The sequence below is a fragment of the Chinchilla lanigera genome, unplaced genomic scaffold, assembly GCF_000276665.1.
Source record: "Chinchilla lanigera isolate Chin_1 unplaced genomic scaffold, ChiLan1.0 scaffold00149, whole genome shotgun sequence".
NCBI lineage: Eukaryota > Metazoa > Chordata > Mammalia > Rodentia > Chinchillidae > Chinchilla > Chinchilla lanigera.
This window is the reverse complement of record NW_004955550.1, coordinates 1,159,400-1,185,897: the sequence shown is the minus strand read 5'-3', so window position 1 is coordinate 1,185,897 and position 26,498 is coordinate 1,159,400. Positions and strand designations below refer to the sequence as shown.

Sequence of the window (26,498 nt, the reverse complement as noted above, 5' to 3'; positions counted from 1 at the left end):
GGTGCGGGCAGCCAGGCCCACTCTGACTCTGTGTGTTCGCTTTGCCTGCAGATACTCCTGTGAATGGGGGGGCACAGCAGCTGGCCGCCCCTACGCTGGGGGGCTAGAGGAGTTTGGGCAGTTGGTTCTCCAGGATGTGTGGAATATGATCCAGAAGCTCTACTTAGAGGTGAGCAGAAGTGCTGATGGCCAGAGCAGTGCAGAGGGGAACCGGGAGACTCCTGGGTGGGGATTCTGTCCATCAGGAGCGAGGAAAGCTGAGTAGTCGCCGCCCTGTGTACCCTCAGCCTGGGCCCGAGCTGGAGTGGCCAGTGTCCATCCCAGAGGATGATTTGGTGCAGGCCACCTTTCAGGAGCTACGGAGCCCACCCAGTCCTGCCCGGCCGCGGCTGCTTAGGGACACAGTGCGGCAGCTGACGCTGCCCCATGGGAAGCTGAGCGTCGTGACTGGGCAGTCGGGACAGGGCAAGACCACCTTCCTGGTATGAGTCCCAAGGGCAGGGCACCGGGGTTGGTGGGGAAGGATGCTGGGTAGCTAAGGTGGTGGGCACGGGAGCTGTGCAGGTCATGAAATGTCACCGTGTTTTCGTTCCTGTCCCATGCAGGCATCCCTTGTGTCAGCCCTGCAGGCTCCTGATGGGGTCAAGGTAGCGCCCTCAGTCTTCTTCCACTTCTCAGGAGCCCGCCCTGACCAGGGTCTCGCCCTCAACCTGCTCAGGCGCCTGTGTGCCTATCTGCGTAGACACGTGCACACAGCGAGTGCCCTCCCCAGCACGTACCGGTGCGTACGGCCCCCTTTGCCAGCCCCAGCCCCAGCCCCAGTTCCTGCAGCTCTCCGTCTCCCTGACGCCAGCTGCCCTTCCCCACACAGGGGCCTGGTGTGGGAGCTTCAGCACAAGCTGTTGCCCACGTGTGCTAAGACCCTGCAGCCTGGCCAGACCCTGGTGTTGATCATTGATGGGGCTGACAAGATGGTGAACCAGAACGGGCAGCTGACCTCAGATTGGATCCCAACGACCCTTCCGCGGGTGAGTGTGAGAAGGAAGTTGGGGTACGGAAGGGAAGGGGGAGGGAGGGGTGCCTAGGGAGGAGAGGGCCTCTCTCATGTGGTTTCTTCCCTTTGCCCCGCCTTCTGCTCCTTGGCCCCTCAAACCACAGTGGGTACACCTGGTGCTGAGTGTGTCTAGTGATTCTGGCCTTGGGGAGACCCTTGAGCAGAGCCAAGGTGCCCACGTGGTGGCCCTCGGGCCTCTGGAACCATCTGCCCGGGCCCAGCTGGTGAGGGAGGAGCTGGCGCTATATGGGAAGCGGCTGGAGGAGTCACCTTTCAACAACCAGGTTGGGCCTAGGCCGGGGCTAGTGGGTTTGTGGGCAGCTCTGAGAGGTGGGGGGTGCGCGATGCTGAGGCTGTGCCCTGTCCTGCGTGGGCTTCTGCTTTGTTTTCACAAGCACTTTTGACAGGGGAAGTTGTTAATAAGAGTGCCTCGCCAGCACCCATAGGGGAGGCTGGACAAGTGAACCGCTTACTGTGGCGCAGCCTGCACCATGCGAGTGTCCTGACAGCGGGGCTGCTGGGAGCGGGGAGGGATGCTGTACCCCACAGTGCCGCCGTGGGCTGTCGGCTGATGGGACTTTCAGAGAAGGAACTGCATGCAGTGAGCTTGGTGCTGGGGATGGAGGCCGGCTGTGGCGGGCTCCCTGGTCCCCACGCTGAGTCCTGTGCACCTCACCAGATGCAGCTGCTGCTGGTGAAGCGGGCGTCAGGCCTGCCACTCTACCTGCGCCTGGTCACCGATCACCTGAGGCTCTTCACACTCTATGAGCAGGTCGGTTGCTCTGCATCTGTCAAGTCCTGACCCACTTCCCCTTCTCCGTCCCGCTCCTTGGGCTCTGTACCTCATTCCCATCTCTCACCTTTGCCATCTGTGATCACCCATTCCCGATCCTGGCGTCACCCACACCCACTTCTCTCCACCTGTCTCTCTTCCCCGTGTTGTGCCTGCTGCTCCCTTCCCTGCCCAAGCCTGCTGCTGCCCATGAAGCCTGGGCTCCTTCCCCTGCCAGGTGTCTGAGAGACTTCGCGCCCTGCCTGCCACCGTGCCCCTGCTGCTGGAGCACATCCTGAGCACCCTGGAGCAGGAGCACGGCCACGACGTCCTTCCCCAAGCCCTGGCCACCCTGGAAGTCACACACAGTGGTCAGTGGTTGGGGCAGGATGGAGGTGGAGGTTCTCAGGGCTTGGGTGCCTTGATTCAGCTGGGATCTCCCCCAGCAGGGCGAGGCGGGACCAGGTGTCGTGGGCGAGGTAGTGCTGTGTGGCTTGGGTTGGGCCTCAGAGAGCCTGGGTTCTCAGGTCTGGCTGTGGAGCAGCTGCATGCAGTGCTCAGTGCGTGGCGGAATCTGCCCAAGGGGGCTGAGCACTGGGAAGACGCGCTGGCTGCTGTAAACAGTGGAGAGCCCTACCCCATGGGCCCGTTTGCCTACCTCGTGCAGAGCCTGCGCAGGTACAGGGGCCCCCCGGCTCCCACTGCCCAGGGCACTGTGCCTTCCCATCGTTGAACCCAGACCCTTGCTCGATCTCCCCTTCCCTGGGGTCCCTCGAACAGCTGCCTCCCAGCTCTGCATCAGATGCAACTCCGGTCGCCCCACCCCCTCCGAGGCGGGAATGAGGCCAGCACTGAGCCAGGGTGCTCCCTGACTGGCCTCTGTGCTCTCCTCCCCGCTCCTCTGTCCAATTCTCCTGGGCACAGTTTGCTAGGGGAGGGCCCTCTGGAGCGTCCTGGTGCCCGCCTCCGCCTCCCGGATGGGCCCCTGAAGACAGCAGCCAGGCGTCGCTATGGGAAGAGGCGAGGGCTGCAGAACACGGCACATGTCCTTACTGCAGGTGAGTGCAGCCGGGTCGGCTGGGCACTAGGTCTGGGTGCTGCACCTAGGGGGCAGAACACCCACGGGTGCCCCTGTCTGTGACCACAACCCGTGCCATTTCAGAGGGGGATGACGCTGCTGCAGCCCAAGGGATGTGAGCTTCAGGATGCTGCAGGGCTGAGCCTTCTCAGTGTCTGGTTTTGGTGGGGTGTTTGTTTTGAGACAGGGTCTTGCTGTGTAGTTCAGGCTGGCCTTGACATCCCAGGCTTGTAGGGATCCGCTGGGGTCTTGCTGTACCCCGGGAAGGAACCGTGGCAAGAATGAGAAAACATAGACAAGAGACAAAAAGCTGGGATCAGGTGGAGGTCCTCTCTGAGCAGAGAAGGGGACTCCCCAAGAACAGCAGAGCTTTTATTTATACCCTCAAGAAGTTGGTTAATTTCCGCCTCGCTGCCCATCAATCAGTTAACGAACTGCAAAGACCTGTTTCCATGCTTCGAGGAGCTCCTGTGTTCTCTTGCTGGCTTTGTCCTGCACATGTAACGACTTTCCAACTTACGCGGCTCCCAACATCTCTCTCTTCTCTGCTTTGTAAATGATGCACGATTAGCTGGAAATGCTGTACTTGGAGAATACACTCCCAACATCCCTAACAGTAGTCATTTGCCCGTCTAGTTGGAAAAATGTCAAAGTTGGAGATTTGAACCGTTTACTAACATCTACTAACATGACAATGCTAACATCTTACTATGACAATGCTTATTCATACATCTTGTGGTTATGCATTTCTGCTGGATGTTTAAGACCAAGTTAAGGCGAGAACCATATTAATCCTTTTCTTCTTATCCATCAAGGTCAGTTAAGTCCCCTTGGGGTTGCTTTGGAACCACGTACAGCACTGCTAGATTCACTGTCAGTGTCAGCCATCTGGATGAGTCAAGGCCATTGCTTGACCAAGCGGCTTTCTGTGAAAGCCTGAAAGACTTTATCTGTCCAAGTGACTCTCCTTAGGCACACTGTACATCCTTGAATCATTTTCCTCTGTGGTCCCATGATCTCCTTTATCAGAAAATCAGGGGCTTAACTGAGTTGTAGGATGCCATAGCAGAGGTTCTCTTCTGTCCTGGGTTTACTCTGACCTCAGAGGGTCAGGGCCAAAATATTGACTCTCCTCTTAGCCCATTTATCTTTTAAATTTTTTGGTCTCCAAATCTCAGTTGTTAAACATTCAGAAGAGAAGCTTAATGACATTACACTGTAATAGAGGCAGTAAGCTTAACATTACTATCTGAAAATCAGACACCTTAGAACATAAAATGGAACTGTTATTTTCTTAACAACCATGGATACCCTATCATTTAAATCCCTATTAACAGGTGAGTTACATATTTATACATTGAAATTAGAAACCAAATGCACACATCACATTGCCACATGACAATCATGACATTTTGTAATATACTTAAAATTTCATTTTGACATAACATAACCCTTTCAACCAATCATCTCTATCTAATAGATACGGAGCTTTTCTCTAATTTGTTATCCTTTAACGAGATATACATAAGTTTTTAAAGACAAAGGTCTGAATCTGAACAAAAGGTCTTACCATAAGCAATCCTTGCTTTACATTTTGAAGACCTGTATATCCAGAATCATAAATACATTTCAATCAATACACTATGAAATTAACAATAATAAATTACCATACACATATGAAAACCTTTGGCTCTTAATTTAGTTTCATACTAAGAACATCTTTTATGAGAACATCTTACTTTTTTTTTTCTGGAACACTTTTAACCATGACCAAATTATTGGGGGTGTCTCCCCAGAGACTCTGGAGATCATTGGGGGCTCCTCATTAATGAATAAAGGTTGGCCACCCTATTCACCAACTGGAGTTTTGCCCAATAATTTCTCCTCCCCCTAAAGAATTGTGGTTAAATATCTTAATTTTTTTTTTTTTTGATGAGCTGTGAGAAAACCAATTTTTTAAACCAGTTGGTAACTCAGGAAAAAGCATGCTTTTAAGTCTATAATCCGAATTGTATTATAGACAGATGATAAAAGAAAAATGGTTGTGCTCAAAATAAAGGGAAACAGCTGTTTACAAAACGACAAACATATAACAAATACATAGGACATGCAAACATCTTACAAAATCAGAGTGCACTCAGATATATTCTAGAACAAATTGAATTACAGTAACTCTTACAATTTTTAGAAATTTATAATTTTAAATAGACTAGTCAGATTTTGTTCATCAATTAACAGATGTTTTATCAAAAAATTTAGATAGAATACAATCTTAAATCTGTAATGAATATATATATTCTTTGTATAAAATTCTTTCATCTCATAGCTTCTACAGTCCACTTTCATATTATTTCTGTACACATTTAGTTCCACATACTTGTGACTAAACATGGTAGCAGGTTTACGATTTCTAGGATTGCAGGCCATATCGTCAGCAAGCATCAGGAAGATGTGGCTGCTTTCTGTGATTTCTGAAGACTGTCACAAACTAATAATCTCTGTTGTAACTGTTACTTCCATACACATCCAAAGAAGTCAATTATCAGGACATTTTTAGGATCCCTCTTAAAAGGATCCATGTGATGTCTAGGAGTAGACACACAGAGACTCGGGTTGTACTTGAAAAAGGTCATTCAACTTTAATTTGGCTAGCTAAATTAATTACCTCTAAAATTCCAAAACATAAAATGTGTGTCTACCCATAAAATGGATTTTAAATGCAGGATCAGGTTGATGCAAGAGGAAATCTCCCACTTTGCTACTGGCTAGAGCCATTATATTAGGAGAATAAACCACTCACACATGGACACTCCTTGGCAAGTGTCAGTCCTAAGCTGTAGCTTGTTGCTGTATTATCTGGCATAGCACCTGAGGCATGAAGTCCTGTAGGAAGCCATACAGCTCAGGGAACAGGCCTTGTATGTCCTGCAGCAGGGTGACTGAGCATCCCCTCTGCCTTGGAGACGCTTGCCACAAAGGTCACGAGGGACTTGGCCCTCACTCCCTGCTGCCTATTGCCACTACCAGGTCCCACCAGCTTCTGGGTCACTTGGGCCCTGGTCACTAGCTATTCAGCCCGTGTCACCCGCCTGGCCCTGCTACTGCCCTTGCCATGTGCGGTGCCGCAAGGTGCAGCGCCAGCTAGTATAGTCCTGGCACGGCTGGGCCAGTGTTGGGTGACCCTGTCCTTCCTCCCTGGGGCTTGGGCACCAGCTAGCCACCACTGGAAGGTCCCCTGGCTGTCTGGAGCTGTTCATGCCCCAGTCCTATGCTACCTTGCCAGCCTCCACAACTGTGTCCTCCTTTGCTTCCTGACCGAGGTCCTGTGTGTGCCCCACAGCTCCTCATCCCTGCCCCTGCCACCCTCTGCAGGCCCATCTAGCTTTATAGTCTTTTGCCAGCTACTCGCTGGGCGGTCTCCTCCATTTTTGTTCCAGGCCTTGGCCTCTTTGTCCCCGATTCTGTCCGGCACCCCAGTGTGTCCTGTAGCACCTGGACCAGAGCAGCAGTGAGCTGGGGGAAGGGCGCTGTGGGCAAGGGCACTGTGGGCAAGGGAATGGGAGTGGCCTCGAGCAGCCCCCAGCAGCAAGGTGGGAGGGCGTGGCTGCTTTTGCGGCAGCAGCCCCCAGTCAGGGCCTTGGGCAGAGCTGCACTGATACTTTAGGCTCTGGCAGGAATTGGCTACAGCTTTTATTTTATTGCCTTGCGGGGCTGGGTGAGTTGGTGGCAGGGCCTCACTAGTTCTGCTTTATTCTCGGGAATGGGCTCCACTGCCTGCACCACCCCCACAAGTGGCTTGATGGTGGTGCCCAGCCACTGTGCATGTTGGCTGTCACTTTTGCTCTGGCCGCTGGACATTTTGTTTCTGTCTGGATTCCAAGTATCAGCACCGGCACAGGACAGGCGCCTGCCCCTGCATCTCTCACACAAGTCTTGACAATGGGGGTGTTTGGGGCCCTTGCAGTGAAGCCTTACTGAGCAGGAACATCTAGTTCTTTTACAACTTTGACAGATGATGTCCTCCAGTCCGTAAGGGTTGTAAGATTTTTGACAGGTTCTGCAAAACTGAAGTAAACCTCGTTCATGCTCTGAACATATCACATGTGTGCACTCTCCCAGAGAATGTTGCAGTCTTTGCAGTGATAATAGCCACAGTTTTGCTGGAAGGGCAGGCGCTCCTTGCCTGGCTCGGCACCCAGCGGCGACCTCTCCTGTGCAGTGCCAGTCGCATCCCCACTGTCCCCAGCACTCCCTGTTGCCAGGGGCCGCTTTGGCCCTTGCAGCGTGGGCTGGGTGGCTGCCTCACTAGTTTGAGCCTCCTGCTGTTCCTGCCCGTCCCTTGGCAGTGGGGAAGCCTTGCTCACTGCCTCCTTGTCCCTTCTGGTACTGCAGGGCCCTGCGTGCTCACCTGGGCCTTCAGGCAGCCAGTGAGGCAGTGGGAGCGCGGGAAGTGTGCCGGGCTGGCTGAGGTTCTGGACTCCTGAGCCCGGCACAGTGGCATCTGCCATCCGCGTGCACACTGAACTGAAGCATCACACTGCGGTTTCACCTGCACCCCAACATCGCAGCAGCTGCACCTTCAGGGGCACAGATCAAAGCCTGGGTTTAAGTGGCAACAGAGTGTGGCAGAGGAGAATGAGGCAGGAGGGTGTCCCCTGCTGCAGAGCTGCCAGGCATCAGTGGCCTTGGCATCCAGTGGGTAGGGGAAAGGATAGGAGTAAGGGGGCATACATCAGGTACGTGAATGTGCCCAGCACCTTGTCCCCCACTGCAGCCATCTGGGTGGCCCCTATTATTTGATGGGGCCGAAGTAAGTTCCAGTGTTTCTTGAGAAGAACCAACCTTTTCCAACAGTTCTAGATCTCCACTGATTATTCCAGTGATACCCATGTTGACAGTACGAGGACTGCCAGGTTTAGTTGAAGGGACAGATAATGTCTCTGCCACCCTTATAGGTGTAGCAGAGCAATTCTGGGCAAAATATCCCTTATTGCCGCAACAAAAACAAACACTTGTTTTTTCCCTTTCCTCCAGCCTGTGGATGAACAACTTGAGTAATAGCTGCTGCCAAGGCAGCCCCTGTACATATGAGGGGCGATATCTGCACAAAATCTGAAGTACCTCTGGCAATGTCGTCTTTGTGGGCTCTTAAAGCTTCTTTACAGCATCTATTGGCATTTTTAAAGGCCAGTTGTTGAACTGTTAATTTGCTAGCTTCTGTGTTACCTATGATCCTCTCACTAGTTTGCAATAAGTGTGTGGCGAAATCTTGAAAAGTCTCATCTGGCCATGATAAATAGAAGCCAAATTAGGAGGTGTCTCACACTTGGAAGGAAGTTCCCTCCAAGCCCTCATGGCGGCCATCTTGGTTTGCTCATATACTGGTAGATCAAAGGTCAGTTGATTATTGGTGATAGCAAAGGCACCTTCCCTGACTAGTGTATCCTTTGTAATGGCTATGTTATGAACAGCATTACAAATTGCCTGGTCTGTGCAATATTCAAAGGAGTTTCCTTTCCATGATAAGTAATCACCTGGATTCAAACACGCTTTGGCTATGGCCTTCCAGTCATTTGGGACCATAATCTGTTGTCCTAGAATCTCTACTAAACTCACAGTAAAGGGAGAAGTAGGACCATAAGTAGCAACAGTTTAACTCTTTTAGTGTTTCAAAGGGTGTAGCTTCATAATGACGTATAACTTGTCCCGGATTTTCAGGGACTTGAACTTCAGTTACAGGGTAGATATGCTGAAAACCCTCCATGGTCTCCCCTGCCTTCTAGCATCTTTTAATGCCAATTGCAAGGGAAACAGAGAAAAATGGCCGCATTCCGACAGGCGGAGGACATCTGTGTTGCAGCCAAATTCCCCCGAGTAGAAAAGACTGGGATAGCCGCCTGTGGCTCAGTCAAAGTCATCTGGTGTTGTGAAACAATGCACGAGGAAACCCCGCTGTGGTGGGAAAAAGTCCCTCTTGTCCCTGACCACTCCTTAACTTGGACCAGGCTAGAGGGCTCAGTGTCTATAGGTGGGGCCACTGCTTCACCCTCCATGCGCCCCTTAGGCTCAGGACTTGACTTTAACATAATGTTCTGAGCCAAATCCTTCGTGGTTACAAACCCCCTCCAAACCAACATCGAGAAAATTAAATTCAGGAGTCAAACATGCAATAAACACTTCTATAGGCACACCCGCCTGGGAGTCTTGAGCCTCTACCTGCACTTCAATACCCCTTTCTCTTTGGGCTTCTTTAAAGCCTGTCTATTTTCTGGCCCTAAAGAAAACACATTCCCATGCTTTATACCTGATGTGCTGGTACCATGCACTGCAGTACTGAATACCAGCTCTCACGAATGCACTCCCCCCTTCTGTTGTGTGCTCTTGGGAAGCATTCTCACCGCTCTCTTTATCCTACTGTGTTCCCTTTGTGGTCGCCAATTGTAGGGATCCGTAGGGATCTTGCTTTACCCTGAAGGAATGGCGGCAAAAATGAGAAACAGACAAAAGACAAAAAGCTGGGATCAGGTGGAGGTCCTCTCTCTCTGAGCAGAGAAGGGAACTTTCCAAGAACAGTAAAGCATTTACTTATACCCTTGAGAAGTTGATTAATTTCTGCCTCACTGCCCAACAATCAGTTAACAAGCTGCAAGGGCCTGTTTCCGTGCTTTGAGGAGCTCCTGTGTGCTCAGGCTGGCTTCGTCTTGCACATGTAATTACTTTCCAGTGGCTCCCATCAAACGTGGTGATCCCTGTCTCAGCCTGGAAGTGCTGTATTATAGCTGTGTGCCACTAAGCCTGGCACTTGGTTTTTTTCTTACAGCTCTGCTCTGGAATACATGCGACCCCGACGCTTCAGGCTCCTTCCGACGTTGTCCTCCAGAGGCCCTGGGAGACCTGCCTTACCACCTGGTCAGTCCCCAGATCCCACGGGAACCTTTCCCAAGCAACTTCTTGGTGATTCTTACTTGTTTGTTTTTGGGATACTAGGGATTTAGCCCAGGCCCTGCACTGGGGTGCATACCCAGCCCTTTACTTTTATTTTGAGACAGTCTCACAAAGTCCCTAAGTTGCCCAGGTTGGGCTTGAACTTGCCATCCTCATGCGTCCACCTCCCGGAGTGCTGGGATTACCAGTGTGAGCCACCATGCCTGGGTTCTTGGGCTATTCTTAGACCTCTCTCCCCTGCCCACTACCGCTATGATCACTGCCGTTTCCCTCCCTCCCAAGCTCCCTTCACCTTTTCCCTTTCTGTTTCCCTGTCCTCCTTGAGGTCCTCTGTCCCACAAGTGGGTCCAGGTCCCGGCCACAGAGGCGGGGTCTGGGTTTGGACGGCGCTTCCTCCCATTGCCTCCTCACCACCTCTTCCTACCACTAACGAGAGCCCCCGACCTCCCCAGCTCCAGAGCGGGAACCGTGCCCTTCTGGCGAAGTTCCTCACCAGTTTGCATGTGGTGGCCGCACATGTGGACATGGGCCTGCTCCCCCAGCTCTTGGAGGCGCATGCCCTCTATGGTGAGACGAGACCCTGGACAGTTTCCTCTCTGAGGCACCAGCTCCTGAGTGTGCTCACGAGAACCCTACTGGGCGGGAGAAGGAGCGGGAAAAACCAGCCAGGTTTTTCCCCAAGTTTGAATGTGCCGTGCTGGGAGGGTGAGCAAGTAATTCTCTGGAGAACTTTTGCTGAGACCTTTGGATCAGAAGTTCTGACTTTATTCAGTGGGCAGAAAACTAGGAAACGTGTTCAAATTGCAGATGCTGAGAGCCCCAGATTCTGCTTCCCTTGGTTGGCAGGGGCCCAAAGCGTTCCACTGCTTTGCACAAGTGTTTCTCATGTGGGCCAGACGAGCACATTTGGAGCCTGTTTCAGACCCATCAGATGCTTGTATGTGGTCTCTGGGTCACGGGGTCTGGCCAGCTCCCCAGTGACTCTCTGCTTCTCTCTTTTTCTAGCTTCTTCAGTCCCCGAGGAGGAACAAGAGCTCCCTGAGGCTGATGTTGCAGTGTTCCGCACCTTCCTGAGGCAGCAGGCCCCAGTCCTCAGCCGCTACCCCCTACTGCTGCACCAGCAGGCGGCCAACCAGCCTGTAGACTCACCTGTCTGCTGCCAGGCCCCGCTGCTCTCCCAGCGAGGGCGCCTCCCGCGCATGCTGCGATGGCTCAATAAGCCACAGAGTGTGCGGGCTCAGCAGAGGTGAGACTTGTGACCTCAGGCCCTGGAAAGTCGACCGCAGAAGGGCTGCGGCCCTTCTGAAACCAGAAGGAAAGGACGGACCCCATCACCGTGGAGAGGGGGATTCCACTACAGAGGGGAAGAAGTAGATTTCCAGTTGCTTTTTTCTCCTAATTGCTTCTCTTTTTCTGCTCTTCCTGCAGCTGCAGCCTGTCTCTGGCAATTCCCTCCTCCCCAACTGCCGTAGCCTTCTCTCCTAGCGGGCAGAGAGCGGCTGTGGGCACTGCCAGTGGGACGGTATACCTTTTGGACCTGAGAACCTGGCAGGTAGGACACTCGAGACAGGGCAGAAGTTACCTGCAGAAAACCCTGAGCCCCTCACAGCTGGGTGCATGCATGATCTCTCTGGTTGATTCAGCAGCTTGACCAGTTTCACTTCACATCAAAGGTTTGGTCGGAAAAGGAAATCCCACAGCCGGGTGCACGGCTGTACTTCAGCAGTCTGCAAAGCTGGAGCAGGACCACCAGAGCACAGCCTGCACAACTTGGCAACTTGCTGAGATTTGGTCTCAGAAAAAGTAAAAACCTGGGGATGTAGCTCAGTGCAAAGGCTGAAAAGAAAAATCCAAACAGCCAATATTTACTGCCCAGAGTTCATTGCAAGCTGTTGTCTTGGTTACTTCTCTCTCCTTGCTGAGACAAAATAGCCAACGCCTAGTGTTAAAGGAGGAAAGGGTCATTTAGCTCACAGCTTGTGGAGGTTTCAGTCCATCACTGGGCGGTTCCAAGGCGGGGCGGTTCATGGCAGCCAGGCAACCATTCCTGGCGGCAGAAGACAGCAAAGGCGAGAAAAGGAGGAGAGAAGAGTAAGACCCTTTCCATCCCTCATACTGTGCGCAGACTGCCCACCCTAGAGTGGGTGCAGCACTCGCACCCTGAATCCCAGCATCAGACTGTGACTTGGTCACAAACTCTAGATTCCGCCGCCCCAGACCTCTGTACTGCACAAGGCTTTGGGTGGAAGTCCAGACCCAGCCCGTCACAGCGCTGTAACGTGACAAGAAGCGCAGTGGTCAGCGTGGCTCGCTGTCTCTGCCTGTCCCATAATCAGACCTGGGAGAAGACGTGCAAGGTGAGGCAGGAACCAAACCCACGCTCTGCCGTCCTGGAGCGCATGTGGTCTTGTGGGAAGCAGACACGCAGGGTGCAGGAAGGGAGGCCCCTGGGTGAGTGAGGGGCTGCAGCACAGAACAAGGGCAGTGTTTTCCTTACGGTGCTGGGAAGGACCGCAGACGGGGGTGAGGGGAGGGCAGTGGTACTTCAGGTGGAGGAGGGGAGTCCCACTGCCACAGCCGCTCCCTCCTCTCCACCCGCTTCACCCCCAAGCCTGTGTACGTGCATTCGTGTGACCCCATTCTCCGAGACTGTGAAAATCTGACTGGGGATAGGTGTGGGGTTTGGAGCGGAGCAGAGCCAGGCTGACATGGATCGGGACTTCCACTGGAGCATGGCTTTGGGCCTGGATTGTAGAGAGCGGGGGACTCCAGGCTTTCTTGCCTTGGCCTTGGTTTCGGTTGGGGCTGGAGTGGTTGGACATGCAAGGTCAGGAAGTGGCCTGAGCCTCGCCTCCCGTCCTGCTCTACAGGAGGAGAAGTCTGTAGTGAGTGGCTGTGATGGAATCTCGTCCTGTGCTTTCATCTCAGACAATGCCCTGTTCCTTGCCGCCTTCGATGGGCTCCTGGAGCTCTGGGACCTGCAGCACGGGTGTCGGTGAGGAGGTCCCCCATGTCTCTGAGTGAGGCCCTTCCCTATTAGAAGCCCAGAGGCAAAGGAATAAGGAGGGAGCCATGACCTCTTGGACCCGGGGCCTGACTTTGTCTTCCTTGGGTAGGGTGCTGCAGACCAAGGCTCACGAGTTCCAAATCACGGGCTGCTGCCTGAGCCCTGACCACCGGCTGCTGGCCACCGTGTGCCTGGGAGGGTGCCTAAAGGTAACAACAAAGTGACCCGACTGCAGATCAGCCCTGTGAGTTTGTCCGCTCAGTGTGGCTGGGGTGCTGGCTGCTTGGCCTGGGGAGCCCTTGCCTCGTACTGTGAAGGACTGGAGGAGGTGGCATTGGGCTGTGGGGCTGAGCAGCTGTGCATCTGTACTTAGCCCCGACTCCTCTGCTGTCTCTCCTGCAGCTGTGGGACACAGTCTGTGGGCAGCTCTCCTTCCAGTACACTTGTGCCAAGCCCCTCACCTGCGTTGCCTTCCACCCAGAGGGGCAGGCACTAGCCACCGGCAGCTGGGCAGGCAGCGTCAGCTTCTTCCAGGTGGATGGACTCAAAAGCACCAAGGTAGAAGCCCCTTAGCTCTTGGGGAGGAAGCACAGCGGGCAGGAGTGAGGGGTGCACGTCTGGATCCCTGTCACTTTGGTTTGTGCTGAAAGGGAGCCCTGGTCTTTCCATGTCTACTTTCCCATGTAGGAACTGGGGGCCCCAGGAGCCTCTGTTAGGACTTTGGCCTTCAGCGCACCTGGCCGGGTTGTGGTTGTAGGCCGGCTGGATGGGACGGTGGAGCTGTGGGCCTGGCAAGAGGGGGCACGACTGGCCGCCTTCCCTGCCCATTGTGGCTTTGTTTCTGCTGTGCTTTTCCTGCATGCCCAGAGGCAATTACTGACAGCTGGAGAGGATGGCAAGGTCTGGTTGGCGAGGGCTTAGGGTGGGCTCTGAGGAGGGTGTGGCACAGGCAGGGTGTGGGTGAGTGAGGGCTGTGTGGAGAAAGCTAGAGGAGCTGGGAGGCTGGAGCTGTGAGGAGAGAAGGCGGTGTGTGCGTGGCAGCGCTCGCCAGTCTCCGGGAGGAGAACCTTAATGGGATGGCCACGGTCTGGGTGCAGGACCAGGTGGCGGAGGTGGGACAATGTTAATCCGTTTTCTCGGCTCCCAGGTTCAGGTGTGGTCAGGTTCTCTTGGCCGACCCGGGGGCTGCCTGGGCCCCGTTCCTCTCTCTCCTGCCCTCTCTGTGGCTCTCAGCCCCGACCACAAGCAGGTGGCAGTTGGGTACCGGACCGAGGGCATTAAGATCTACAAAGTCCCTGCAGGTACTGAGGCGCAATGCATGGATTTTTGCAGCTTTGGAAAGCGGGCACCGCTTGCCTCGTCCCATTCCGAGTGTCTTCCTCGCTCACTCTGTCTCTTCCTCCAGGTCCCCGGTGGGTGCAGCGTCGAATGCAAGATGTGGCCGTGTCTGCTGTGGCCTGGCTGAGCCCCACGGTGCTGGTGAGCGGTGCAGAAGACGGCAGCCTGCAGGGCTGGGTGCTGGAGGAAAGCGCCCTTCAGTCCCTCTGGCTCCTGCCCGGAAACCAAAAGCCAGTGCTGGGACTGGCCACCTCCCAGCACCTCCTGGCTTCTGCCTCAGGTACTACGGAGCAGGGCAGGGTCTCGTGAATCTGCCTTTTTTACTCTATTTTAATACTTTCCCTCTACTAGTACTGTATGCGTGCATGGGCCTGAAAGTGTGCGGATGGGCGTGGTTTTTACACATTGCAAAGGGCTCTGGACAGATTTCTCCTCCATAATCACCTTAGACAGTTTCTGTTTCCCTGACCCCCCATTTGGGACTCTGAACCCCCAGCACTGCTTTGCATTTCTGCCCGCGGGAGGGAGACTTTGCTGTGGAAACAGGTGGGTTCCCTGCGAAGAGCTAGAGAAATGGAGGTGTCGGGAAGAGTGGCCTGGTCCTCTCAGAGGAAAGGAACTCTGGAGTGGTGGGAAGAGGCATGGGGAAAGCTGGCCAGGCCTTAGAGAGCAACAAGGAGCCACACTGCGGACTGCAGCTGCAGAGCTGGAGCTGTGAGTGGTGGGCGTGCTCGCCAGAGGACTGGCCCCACCCAGGACCTCCCACATCCTTGTCACTCAGGTCCTCCTTCTCCTGGAGTCCTGCCTCAGGCATCGCCCTGGGTCCCGTGCTGGCCTCTGTCCCCCATGCCAGGCCTCTCTCATGTCCTCTCTCAGGAAGCCTTCCTCTCTTTCCAATGCAGAGGATTTCACAGTGCGGCTCTGGCCAAAGCAACTGCTGATGCAGCAGCACAAGGCAGGAGACTTGCCCCTTGGTGCTGAGCTCCGGGGACACCAGGGCCCGGTCAGCTGCTGTAGCTTCAGCGTGGATGGAGGCAGCCTGGCCAGTGGCGGCAGGGATCGGGTGAGCTGCTGAGGGATGCGATCCCTGGCTCCCAGCGCAGCCTGGCTCCTAGGTTCCTTCAGAGACCATTTTCCCATTGCTTTCCCCTGCCTCGCTCTGGGCCGAGTCTCCTGCCAGTCTGTCCTCCTGCACGCTGTCGCACTCCTCCCTTCCCTGGAGCTTCTTGCTCCACGTGACCCTGGTGCTCCTGCCCCGTCCCTGTGGTGCTGAGGCCTCTCTTTCCGTGGACCATCCAGAGTCTCCTCTGCTGGGACGTGAGGACACCACAAATCCCTCTTCTGATTCGCTCCTTCCCTGCCTGTCACCGTGACTGGGTCACTGGCTGTGCCTGGACCAAAGATGGCCTACTGGTGAGTGAAAGCGTGGACTGGCACAGAGCCTGGCAGGATTCCCGGAGGAAGGCAAAACGCTCCATTTTATTCCCTTTCCCGTGCCCACCACAGTAGGCAAAGCTAGCGCTTACTGAGTATATAGCAGACTTGAACTGCGCTGTCTGCGTGCATTGCCACACTTGGTCAACATGAGTCTCAAGTTACAGACTCAGGGCTAGCGAAACTGAGTTTCCCAGGGTCAAGTCCCCATGCTGTCCTCACAAAGAGGAGACGGGAGTGACTGTTGTTCCAGTAGGTTCACTGTAATCTTTTCTATCACAGCCCACACTTAGCACTGCGGGTTTTTGCCTTTGTCTGCAGTTGCTGACTGACACTATATTAATGACAAGTACCACTGTGACTATTATATGTGCTCTGTGTACTGGGCAGGCACTAAGACCTCTCCAGAGATGCATCCAGTTCTATAACAAACATACTGATGGGTAGGTTATTATTTTCTTTCTTAAATAGTTCAGAAACAGAAACTCAAGGCTTGGAGAGATGAATTTGCCGCACATCACAAAGTGATGCACAGAGGAGCTGGGATTTAGTCTTGGGGGCCCCTGCTCCTCATTGGAAGGCTTCCTGTCCCCGAGCCACGTCATGAGCACAGCCAGATGCAGGAGGGATGCCCAGAGCCCTATCCCTCTCCTTCTGACCACAGATCTCCTGCTCCAGTGATGGCTCTGTGGGGCTGTGGGACCCGGAGTCAGGACAGCAGCTTGGTCGGTTCCTGGGTCACCAGAGTGCTGTGAGCGCCGTGGTGGCTATGGTGAGAAAGCAGGGAGAGGCCCCTGGGGGTGTCCGGGAGTCCACAGGGGCTTTGGGAGGCTGGGTGTGTTGGGCGTGCACTCCCAAAGCAAAAGGCCGGGGAGACAGATGTGTTTGGGACTTGATTATGGTGTGGGGGACAGAGATAGGGATGTGAAAAGTGCATCTTAGTGTGAGGACTGTGGGGCAGGATTGCAGTCCTGATGAGGAGAACTGCACCTGAGTTCTCCTCATTCTTGGGCATCTTCTGAGTCCTGGGTGCTCAGCCCTCCCCGCTATAGAGAGAGTCCCGGTTCCCCTGAATGTCCTGATCTTGTGTTCTGGGTGCAGGAAGAGCACGTGGTGTCTGTGGGCCGGGACGGCACCTTGAAAGTGTGGGACCTTGGAGGTGTGGAGCTGACCAGCGTCCCTGCCCACTCGGGACCCGTCAGCCAGTGCGCAGCTGCCCTGGAGCCCCGCGCAGGTGGTGAAGTGTCCTCGCCTCCTCTTCCCGCTGCCTCTTCCCTGTGCCCTGCTTTACCCTGCTCCTGACTCTGTCTCCTTGTCTTCTCAGCTGGACAGCCTGGCTCAGAGCTTCTGGTGGTGACTGTTGGGCTGGATGGGGCCACACGGCTGTGGTATCCACTCTTGGTGAGTGTCCTGCAAGCCCTGGGGCCGGGGGAGGTGGAGAGGGTACGGAGCACGGCTTCCCGGTGGGTCACTGCGTAGCGGGGCGTCTGCATCCCTTCCTCCTAGGTGTGGCAGACACACAGCCTCCCGGGACACAGCGGTCAGGTCAGCGCGGCTGCTGTCTGCGAGAGCTCAGGCCTCCTGCTGACGGCCTCGGAGGACGGTTCAGTGCGGCTCTGCCAGGTACCTAAGGAGGCAGGTGAGTGCAGCCTCCAGCGACAGGCATGAAAGAGGGTTGTGTTGCTGAGGCAAAGAAGCAGCCTGGCCCCTCGGATGCCACGGGACTAGCCCAGGTCCTAAGGGTCACTTCCTTTCTTCCCCAGATGACACCGAGGCGCCTAAGAGTTTCACACCCATCACCGCTGTGGCCTGGGCCCCGGATGGTTCTGTGGCTGTGTCTGGAAATCAAGCTGGGGAATTAACCCTGTGGCAGGAAGCCAAGGCTGTGGCTACAGCACAGGTGACTCGGGGCAGCCTCCTTTCTCCGTGGGAGTCCTGCCCTGGCCATGCGCTTCATGGTACTTGCTGGGGCGGAGGTTGCATGCGTGTTTGGCGGGGGAAGGCTCAGCCTGGCTCCTCAGAAGGACTGAAGTGAACTTGTTATACACACCAGGTTCCAGGCCGGGTCAGCACTCTGCTCTGGATCTCATCAGACACCTTCCTTGTTCTCAGTGATGATGAAAAGATCAGCGAGTGGCAAGTGGATGGGTTCGAGTGGCAGAGGGGTTCGACGTCCAGGAGATTCAGGTGAAACCAGGCAGCTGGGGGAAGGCGATAGGAATGCAGTTTCCTTTTATCTGAGAGTTTCAGCACAGCTTCTTAGCAGGTCAACTGGATGCTACTTATTGAGTGGGAAATGTTTTCTGCTCCTGGCAAGTCACTTTAAGTGAATTCTTTTTTTTTTTTTTTTTTTTTTTTTGGGTTTTTCTCCGGTACCGGGAACCGAACTCACGACCTTGCGCTTGCCAGGCAGGCGCTTTGCCGCTGAGCTAAATCCCCAGCCCCTTACTTTAAGTGAATTCTTTGCAGGTATTTATTTCATGCCAAGCTCGGGGCCCAGTGAACCAGATACAATTGAATTTTTTTTTTAATTAATTAATAGGACGGGGAATTGAATCCAGGGCCATATTGAACAGCATCCCCAGATCTTTTTTGTTGTTGTTGTCTTTGAGACAGGGTCTTGCTATGCAGTTCACTTTGTAGCCCAGACTGGCCTTGAGCTCACTTTGTAGCCCAGGCTGGTCTTGAACTCGCAACGATCCTCCTGCCTCAGCCTCCCAAGTGCTGGGATTACAGGCATGTGCGACCATGCTGAGCACATCCCCAGATCTTTATTTCATTTTGAGAGAGGATCTCACTAAGTCTCACTTCGCCCAGGCTGGGCACAAACTTGAAATCTTTCTGCCTTAGCTTCCTGGAGGGCTGTAATTGTAGGCGTATACCACCACGCCCAGCTGAGTTTTAATTTTTCACTAAAGAAGCTTGCAGTAGGTTAAGAGACTGCAGAATATGAGCAGTTGTTGGAAAGAGTTGATATTTGAGGTTGGGCACAAGAATGAATAGGAGTTTTCTAATCCAGTGATGGAAGGGGTTGGTGTTTCATGAAAAAGTAGCATCACTAAAAGGCCTGGAGCATGAATTTGTGTGGTGAATTTGTGGTATAGCTAAGACCGTGGGTTCCTGGGAGGAGTAGGGGAGGTTGAAGAGCAGGAGAGAAGTTTAGATAGAAAAGATAAACTGGGGCCAAGCTGCTTAGGGCACAGCACACAGCACTGAGACTTCAGTAGAAAGGTGGCACAATCATGTAATCCCAGTACTAGGGAAGCTGAGAGAAGGAGATCACCCTGAGTTTGAGGACACCTGGAATTACATAGTGAGTTCAAGTGGCCCTCCCCTGTCTCAAAAGAAAGAAGGAGGAAAAAAAAGTTCTGATACTGATTTTTTTTTTTTTTTTTTGATAAGTGCTTTTGGTTTAAAGCTTTGATTTTTTTTTTTTTTTTTTTTTGCTGGCTTTGTTTCGTTCTTCTTTTTTTCATGCAAACCTGTGGCCTCACACATGATAATAAGCATATAGTCTGCCCCTGAACAACCCTGCCAAATCCTCTTGACCAGAACTTTAGTGAGAGAAGCTGGGCATGATGGAGCATGCCTATACTGCCAGCACACATGAGGATGAGGCAGGAGGATCTCTGTGAGTTTGAGGCCAGCCTGGGCTACATAGCAGGACCTTATCTAAAAACAAATCAGTAAATAGATAAAAATTTAAAAAAGAACTTCAGTGAGAGAAAACTCTGGTGGGAGTGTAGAGGACAGATGGATCCTGTGGGAGACCACTATGCCACTCGCACTCCCCTGAGAAATGCGGCCCCTCTCCTCCATCCTTCCCTGACTTTTTCTTTAACCTGATTCACTGAGACTTGCAGAGCTGGCTGTGTGGGAGCAGATGTTCGCTTGATTGGCTAGAGGAAGGTGATCAAGTCAGGCCCATGTGCAGTGAGTCTCAGTATATAGCAAAGCAGCTGCACACAGGTGAGAGTTGCCCAGCTGATGGCTGGAATGGAGGCTCCAGTAGGAGCCTGTGAGGGTCCAGGGTTCAGACAGGAGATGACATCTCTGCTGTCCGCATGGGACAAAAAAGAATTATACCTTCCTGGCAGTAAAGGTGCCAGCCTTGCATACATCAAATTATCTGCTGCATCACTAGTTGGGGAGCCTCTTTGCCTGGTGCAAGGTGCTCTGTCTCTCCTTCCAGCCACACCTGCAAAGTTTTCTCCCCATGCCTTCTGCGGCAACCCCCACCCACTTCCCTGATTGGTACCAGTTAAAACCTTGGGCACAGAGACTCTTGGCCCCTTGTTCAGCTGAGAGCACTGGGTCATCCAGAGCCCCCTCAGCTGAAGATCTCTGTGTTTTTTCATCTATCTGCCACATTGCCAGGTGGGAAACAACCCTCTGTGAGACCCTTCCCACAGTGCCAGTTATCAGGGACCCCTGCAGTGGGTTCCAGTCTGCTGCCTGGGTTACAGCGCACCTTCCTGCAGGAAAGGAAAGAAAGAGTAAGAGACGAAGTAGAGGGGTGCATAGCAGGGATCTGGGACCACCAGTTGCTGTCTAGGAACAAAAGGCCCCGAATCTCCAGCTGGCATTTTAAGAACCAGTGGGGGCGGGTGTGGGGGCGGGTGTGTGTGCTTTTCCTGGAACAGCACGGAGGCAGAGGTACAATGGGCAAGTTTAACATCAGAAAGGAAACCAGCCAAGGTCATTCCCCACACCTGGGTGCTAAACTCTTTAGAGGAAGGTGATTTCCTCATTCCAAACCTGGCCACAAGGCAGTCAGGGCAGGGAGAGCCTAGGACAGCTACTATGTCAATGTGCAGTTCCTGGTCCCCAACAGGGATGGTAGTTGTGACCAAAGGTAGGGAGACCTTTCATAGCTAGTGCTATAGCCCCAGGAAGACACACCATTCACCCTGACCTGGGCAGTGGAAACGAAAGATATGCCCATATGAATGTGTTGCAGGTAGAATCTGCAGAGCTTATTGATCAGCTGGCTCTAGGAGTGGAAGGGAAAGGAAAGGGTGTTATTGGTTCCCAGTTTGAGGAAGTAAGGGGAGGGGATGATGAATACTAATACTGATAAAGGAAACTAGGGGCTGGTCTAGCATGCTCAGGGCCGTAGGTTGGACCCTTGGCACCATCAAAACTAGGAAAAATGTGCAGGTTGTGGGGAAGGCAGTGCTTTTGCTTTGTACTTCACTTGTGAGGGATGCATGGGGCGCTATGGAGCCCAAGGCAGGCTGACTAAAATAAGCTCTTTCTTTGTACATTTTTGCACTATAGTCTTCACCTGATACAAGTTCTGCAAGAATTTGGAGTCCTGACAAGTCTAGACCTGGCCCCCGATCGTCAGTCCCTCGTCTTGGTCAATGCGGATTTGCAAGTACTGCAAATGAGGCCTGGGGATGCTCCATCTGTAATCACGTAAGATTCACAATGTTTATTCCTCCTGAGCTAGAGAAGGAAAAGGATGGTTTAGTGGTTACCTGAGTTTATTTTAGAAGCACTGGAATCCTAAATAGAGGTGGTCTGTGGCAGACTCTTACTTTCTTATATATCAGGGACTTGATTGGAATCCATCCTATACTATTGTCCACCCACAAGGAGTACGGGGTGTTCTTCCTGACTGCAAGCGGCTATGGCATACTTTCTTACTTGGTAAGTCCTGTTGCAGTGTGTGTTATGCATGTGTCCAGAACCAGTGTTTTTCTGTGTTGGGTTGCATGACAGAGAAGGGGAAGAAGGAAAGGCAGTCAAATCCCCTTATCCTTCTGCTGTGAGAGCAGCTCTACTTTAGAGCGTGAGTTACTGGTTTTCCATGTAACATTTCATTGCCAATAAAAACAGTTCTATTGTTCAAGAAAATCATGGGAAATAAGAAACCTAGGAGTTTTTTTTTTTTTTTTTAAATTTTTTTTCTTGAAACAGGGTCTCACTATGTAGTTCAGGTGGGCCTTGAACTCACTATGTAGCAGAGGCTGGGCTCAAGCTCAGGGCAGTCTTCCTGCCACAGCCTCCTAAGTGCTGGGAGTACAGGTGTGCGTCCCCTCACCCAGCTAGAAGTTTTCCTAGTTGCATTTTCATTTCTTTCTTTGTCTTGTGGCTGTATTAGCATCTTCAGGTGGCTGTATTAGCATCTTCAGGGCAAACATTTCAGCTCTGTCATGATGTTTATCACTTACCTCACAGACGTGCAACACTTCCTGAGTAGGTTGTTCCAATGCTAGATGTTGAAGTCCTCCAGAAGCGTATTAAACCCCAACCTAGTACCTATTAAAGTTATTCACAAAGCCTATCAATGACCCAGTCATTTCATCCCTAATTATAGCCCTGGGAAAAATAAGTGCACATGTTCTCCAAAAGATAAGTACAAGAATGTCTGTAGCAGTGTTGTTCATCAAGGCCAAAACGACTTATGTGTCTATAAACAGGAAGAGGGTAAATAATTGTGCTGTGTTTATACAATGGAATAATACATGGCAGGAAAATCTGTGATACTGAGTATCAGTGAAAGGAGCAACACAAACTGAATACAGTGGTGCACGCCCAGAGTCCCAGCACTTGGGGGGCTGAGGCACAAGGATTATTGTGAGTTCAAGGTCAACCTGGGCTACATAATTAAGTTTAAGACCAGCCTGTATCATATAGTGAGACTGTCTTAAAAAATAAAAAAAAAAACAAAACGCAGACTTATGTCATAGCCATTATCCTGAACAAAAGAAGCCAGACACAAAGGAGTCCGTACTATATAATTTTATTTAAATAAAACGAGAATAAGCAGAACCCACTTATGGTGACAGAAGTCAGAATATTGTTACTTCTGGGGGTGGCCTTGTGCTATCAAAGAAAGGGCAACTTTTGGGGTGATGGAAACACTCTGTATCTATTGACCTAGGGGAGGTTGGGTGGGTAAATAATATTTAAAATATAAAAATCCCATGAGCTAGACATTTAGCCATTGTGACCTATACCATGTCCATGTTGTAGAAAGTTCTGGTCACCCTAGAGCAGAGCACTGCTGCTTCACCTGGCAGAGTTGTGTGCTGTGGCAGACTAATTCAAGTTACCTGTCCTTTCATAGAAGCAAAAGGAAACCGGAGAGTTTGAAGAGAGTTTGAACTTTCACATGGATTTCCACAACCCTGGTGTGACCTCAGCAGTGATGACTCAGGCTAAACCTGAATCTGGTGCGTGGGCTGGGAAGACCAGAGAGGCCCTGAGATGCCCTAGGGGAGGTGGGTGGATCCTCAGAAGTGCAGGACAGGTTCCAACTCTGCCTTTCAAATGGCAGAGTCCTCATTCCTGTGTGCCAGTTCTGATGGAGTGCTGTGGACCCTGGCGGGATGCACCCCTGAAGGAGAGTGGACCACAGGTAACATCTGGCAGGCTGAAGCCCAGGCTGCAGGGATGGACCCATCCTGTGCCAGCATGGACAACTGGACGCCCACAAAGTTAAAGATACAGCAGTGTAGAAAGGTGGGTTTGAAGCAAGGGTCACAAAGGTAGGGGAGGAGGTGGTAACTGACCCAGCAGACCTCAATACTTCTGTCCTGAACACTCAGCATGACATCTTCTCCTCCTCTCTCAGATTCACTCGGACTCTGTCACAGCCCTCCATGTGCTGCCTGGGATGCTGGTGACAGGTTCGAGGGATAGAGATGTTAAGCTGTGGGCGAGACCCAGTATGCAGCTGGTAAGTGTGTGTGTGTGTGTGTGTGTGTGTGTGTGCACACGCGCGCGCACGCGCATACATGCACACTTACAGGAAGGGATCAAAGGGATGTTACAAGAGAACTTATTTGGGTAAGAAAAGGCAGAAGATCTGAAGTCCATTTTCTTCAATTGCTTTTGGAGTGATGTACTTGCTTCTAAATAAAAGGCGATTATTTGTGAGAAAAAAATAAGTTACTAAAGAGAGCCTGGCTGGGTAGCTGACCCTCACCTCCCCCTGTGTTCTGTTTTAGCTGGGCCTGTTCCAGTGTGAAGGGGCAGTGAGCTGCCTGCACCCATGGCTGGGACCTGACTCGACGCTGCAGCTTGCTGTGGGAGACACACAGGGCAATGTGTACTTTTTGTCCTGGGAGTGAAAGTTCACTACTTGGGGCAGAAATGAGAACACTTGTGCTTGAGATGCAAAGCCTGAAAGTGCTGTGGCCACCTCCTTCCTAAGATGATACAAATAAAGTGTCAGCATGTCTCCAGGGTAGCCTTGTCTATGCTCTCATGTGGCTTTAGACCAAGAAGGAAGCATGTGGCAGTTGTATTCATTTCTTTATTTTTTTGTCTTTCTTTGAGACAGGGTCTCGTTATGCAGTTCAGGCTGGCCTTGAGCTCACTTTGTAGCCTAGGTGGGTGTTAAACTCAAAACAGTCCTCCTGCCTCAGCCTCCCAAGTGCTGGGATTACAGGTGGTGTGCCACCACGTGCAGCGAGTTTTATTCATTTTTTGGTCTCATTTAATGTTAATTCCTAATACAACTGCAAGAATGTGAACCACAGCTTTGGTAGGTGCTCTTTGAAACCAGGGTTTGGAGTTCCTGTGCCCCTCACTGGCTCAAGACCTCAATTCCCACGCCTTCCTGATGGGGAAAAAGAGCAACTCTGCAGCACTTAGCTTGAGCAGAGAGCTAAGAGTGCTCCTTTGGTGAAGAACAAGGGAAGAAGAGGGTGCCAGCGGTGCAGCAGAGCATTCAGCAAGAACTGGGATGCGACCAGGACAATGTTAGGTTGCTCTCCTGGAAATGGTCCTTGTCAGACCCACCTTACTAGATGAGCTGGTAGAAGCGGCACTGAGCAGAATGAGCCCTCTGCCTTTCCACATGCCTTGCAGGCATTGGTCAGTATAATAACTGGCATTCCTGGGAATAAAAGTCACAAAGATAGATCTTTCTCAAGTTGAACTTTAACACAGCTTAACATATGTTGAGAAGTGGAACACTCACATCCATGGTCTTAGCAAAGACTCTAATCCTCTTAAAAGTTCTAGAACTTTCTTATTTTCCTAAAATTCAACCTTACAGGAGAAAAAAAATCCTTTCAGGCCCTTCTTCTAAGGGTTCTGATAAAGGAAATATCTTCTGTGTCTAAGAATTTATGGACTAAAAAGAAAAAGAATTTAAGGACCTGGCAGCCCTTAGGAGACTGAGGTTAGAGGATTAAAAAAAAAATGTAAGAAAAGTACTTAAGGATTTATATATGAAAAGCAGTACTATGACAAGAATTTCTGTCCTGGATAAGTAGCATTTTCCCAGAGAAATACCATTGTACTGTGGTCAATAAATTTTAAGGATTTGAGGAGCTTGAGTATACTGCATTTTGTTCTCACTTTGCCTTGATCCCAGGTTTTATATGGCTAAATCATCTGGGGACTTTACCTTTTTTATTTTTTTATTTTATTTTTTTGTACTAGTAATTGACCTCAGGACCTTGCACTTGCCAGGCATATGCTTGTGCCACTGAGCTATATCCCCAGCCCTGTTGTACCTTTTCTAGCCAATTCCCAATCACCTTCCCTAGCTAGATAATAAAGGTATCAACTGATACATGTTGACAGATTATGTTTCTGTCTTTCTCATGTGCCTCATGCAAAGGTTGTAAATATACTGTGGAGCACCACTTCTATAAATATCTTGTCACTAGAAGAATAGGTTGGGGTTAATTTGAAATTTATGGTCCATAATCCTACTGAGAAGCCCTGCACAGCATCACAGCATGGAATGTTCCAGAAAGAACCTTAAGGGCCCGAGGGCGCAGAGCAGTACTAGAGTCCTGGTTTCAGAATGGGGGAAGTAAACACACTCATTCCTGTCCTTTGCCCTCCTACAGGCAGGGTGAAGGGCAGAAGGAGGCCCCTAGCTGAGCCTCTGCGGTCTGAATGTTTTTAGAAACAACCGAGTTAGGTGTGTGAGTCAGCTTTCCGGTGGCTGGGACAAAATCCCAACACCCACAATTTAAAGGAGAGGTTCAATACTGCTGACTCCTTAGGGGCTCGGTACATGGTCGGCTGGCTCCAAGGCAGGATCATCATGGTGGGAGAGCACAGTAGAAAAAGCTGTTCATCTTACGGCAGTCAGGAAGGAGGGAGAATAGAGGCCCTGTGGAGGGCTGTGCTCTCCAAAGGGACCCCATGGTGACACGCTTCGTCCCCTCGGACTCCACCTCTGAACACAAGACTGTCAGGAACATTTTAGATCTGTACCACACTACTAAGACTAGAATAGGGATGGGGAAAGTCAAGCAAAGGCTAACTTGCTCAGCAGATTCAGTCTTGCTGAATCTTGAAGTTTTAAATTTATTTTTTTACCCTGGAGATGCTACACAGCAAGGTCATATTTCCTGTGAGTGAAGACAGTGCCAGACTTTTGGTAAAATTAAATACAGTTGTTGCCTCTTGTTCATGATTCTGTATTCTGTGGTTTCAGTTACTTGTGTTCAACTGGGGTTCAAAAATACTAAGGGAAGATAGTCTGTCTCTGCCCTCCATGCACCCAGCGCAGTCAGGGATACTGGCTCAGAAGGCCCACGAACTGCTAACACGGGGGTTCGCATTTGGGCCCTCCCTGCACATGCCCTGTGCTGCCTGAAATATTAGATCAGGGGTCCACGAACTGCTGACACCACAGTTCATGTCTGGGTTCTGCGCACGCTCTGACCTGGAAGACAGAAACAGGCAGTCCGTGATCACCACCAATGTAGTCTGCATCTGGCTTGTGCACGTGCCTGAGCTGCGTGGAGACAAAGAATCAGGCAGTCCACAAACTGCTGACCCTGTGGTTCATGTCTGGGCTCTGCCTGCATCCTGAACTGCCTGGGGACACAGGACCAAGTGGTCCATGATCATGCACCAGTGCAGCCCGCTTCCGGGTCATCCGCAT

At 51.9% G+C, this 26,498-nt stretch overlaps 1 protein-coding gene across 1 annotated transcript in view; it reads left to right on the top strand.

The window, feature by feature from the left end:
* The window catches only part of Tep1 (telomerase-associated protein 1), a gene marked incomplete at its 5' end in the record, with an annotated part of 53,680 nt that extends 29,849 nt beyond the window's left edge, over positions 1-23,831 (top strand). The window contains 33 exon segments of the mRNA XM_013508569.1: positions 52-169; positions 288-482; positions 606-781; positions 872-1,028; positions 1,159-1,338; positions 1,734-1,826; positions 2,065-2,197; positions 2,354-2,504; positions 2,751-2,884; positions 9,725-9,813; positions 10,302-10,416; positions 10,855-11,095; positions 11,278-11,401; positions 12,720-12,844; positions 12,966-13,065; positions 13,259-13,414; positions 13,544-13,756; positions 14,004-14,157; positions 14,262-14,474; positions 15,097-15,257; positions 15,494-15,607; positions 16,293-16,400; positions 16,730-16,862; positions 16,953-17,029; positions 17,135-17,267; positions 17,392-17,528; positions 17,682-17,815; positions 20,909-21,049; positions 21,187-21,283; positions 22,707-22,812; positions 22,917-23,101; positions 23,214-23,318; positions 23,590-23,831. Of these exon segments, the coding sequence (XP_013364023.1) occupies positions 52-169; positions 288-482; positions 606-781; positions 872-1,028; positions 1,159-1,338; positions 1,734-1,826; positions 2,065-2,197; positions 2,354-2,504; positions 2,751-2,884; positions 9,725-9,813; positions 10,302-10,416; positions 10,855-11,095; positions 11,278-11,401; positions 12,720-12,844; positions 12,966-13,065; positions 13,259-13,414; positions 13,544-13,756; positions 14,004-14,157; positions 14,262-14,474; positions 15,097-15,257; positions 15,494-15,607; positions 16,293-16,400; positions 16,730-16,862; positions 16,953-17,029; positions 17,135-17,267; positions 17,392-17,528; positions 17,682-17,815; positions 20,909-21,049; positions 21,187-21,283; positions 22,707-22,812; positions 22,917-23,101; positions 23,214-23,318; positions 23,590-23,712 (4,621 nt within the window).
* Between the last annotated feature and the right edge of the window lie 2,667 nt (positions 23,832-26,498).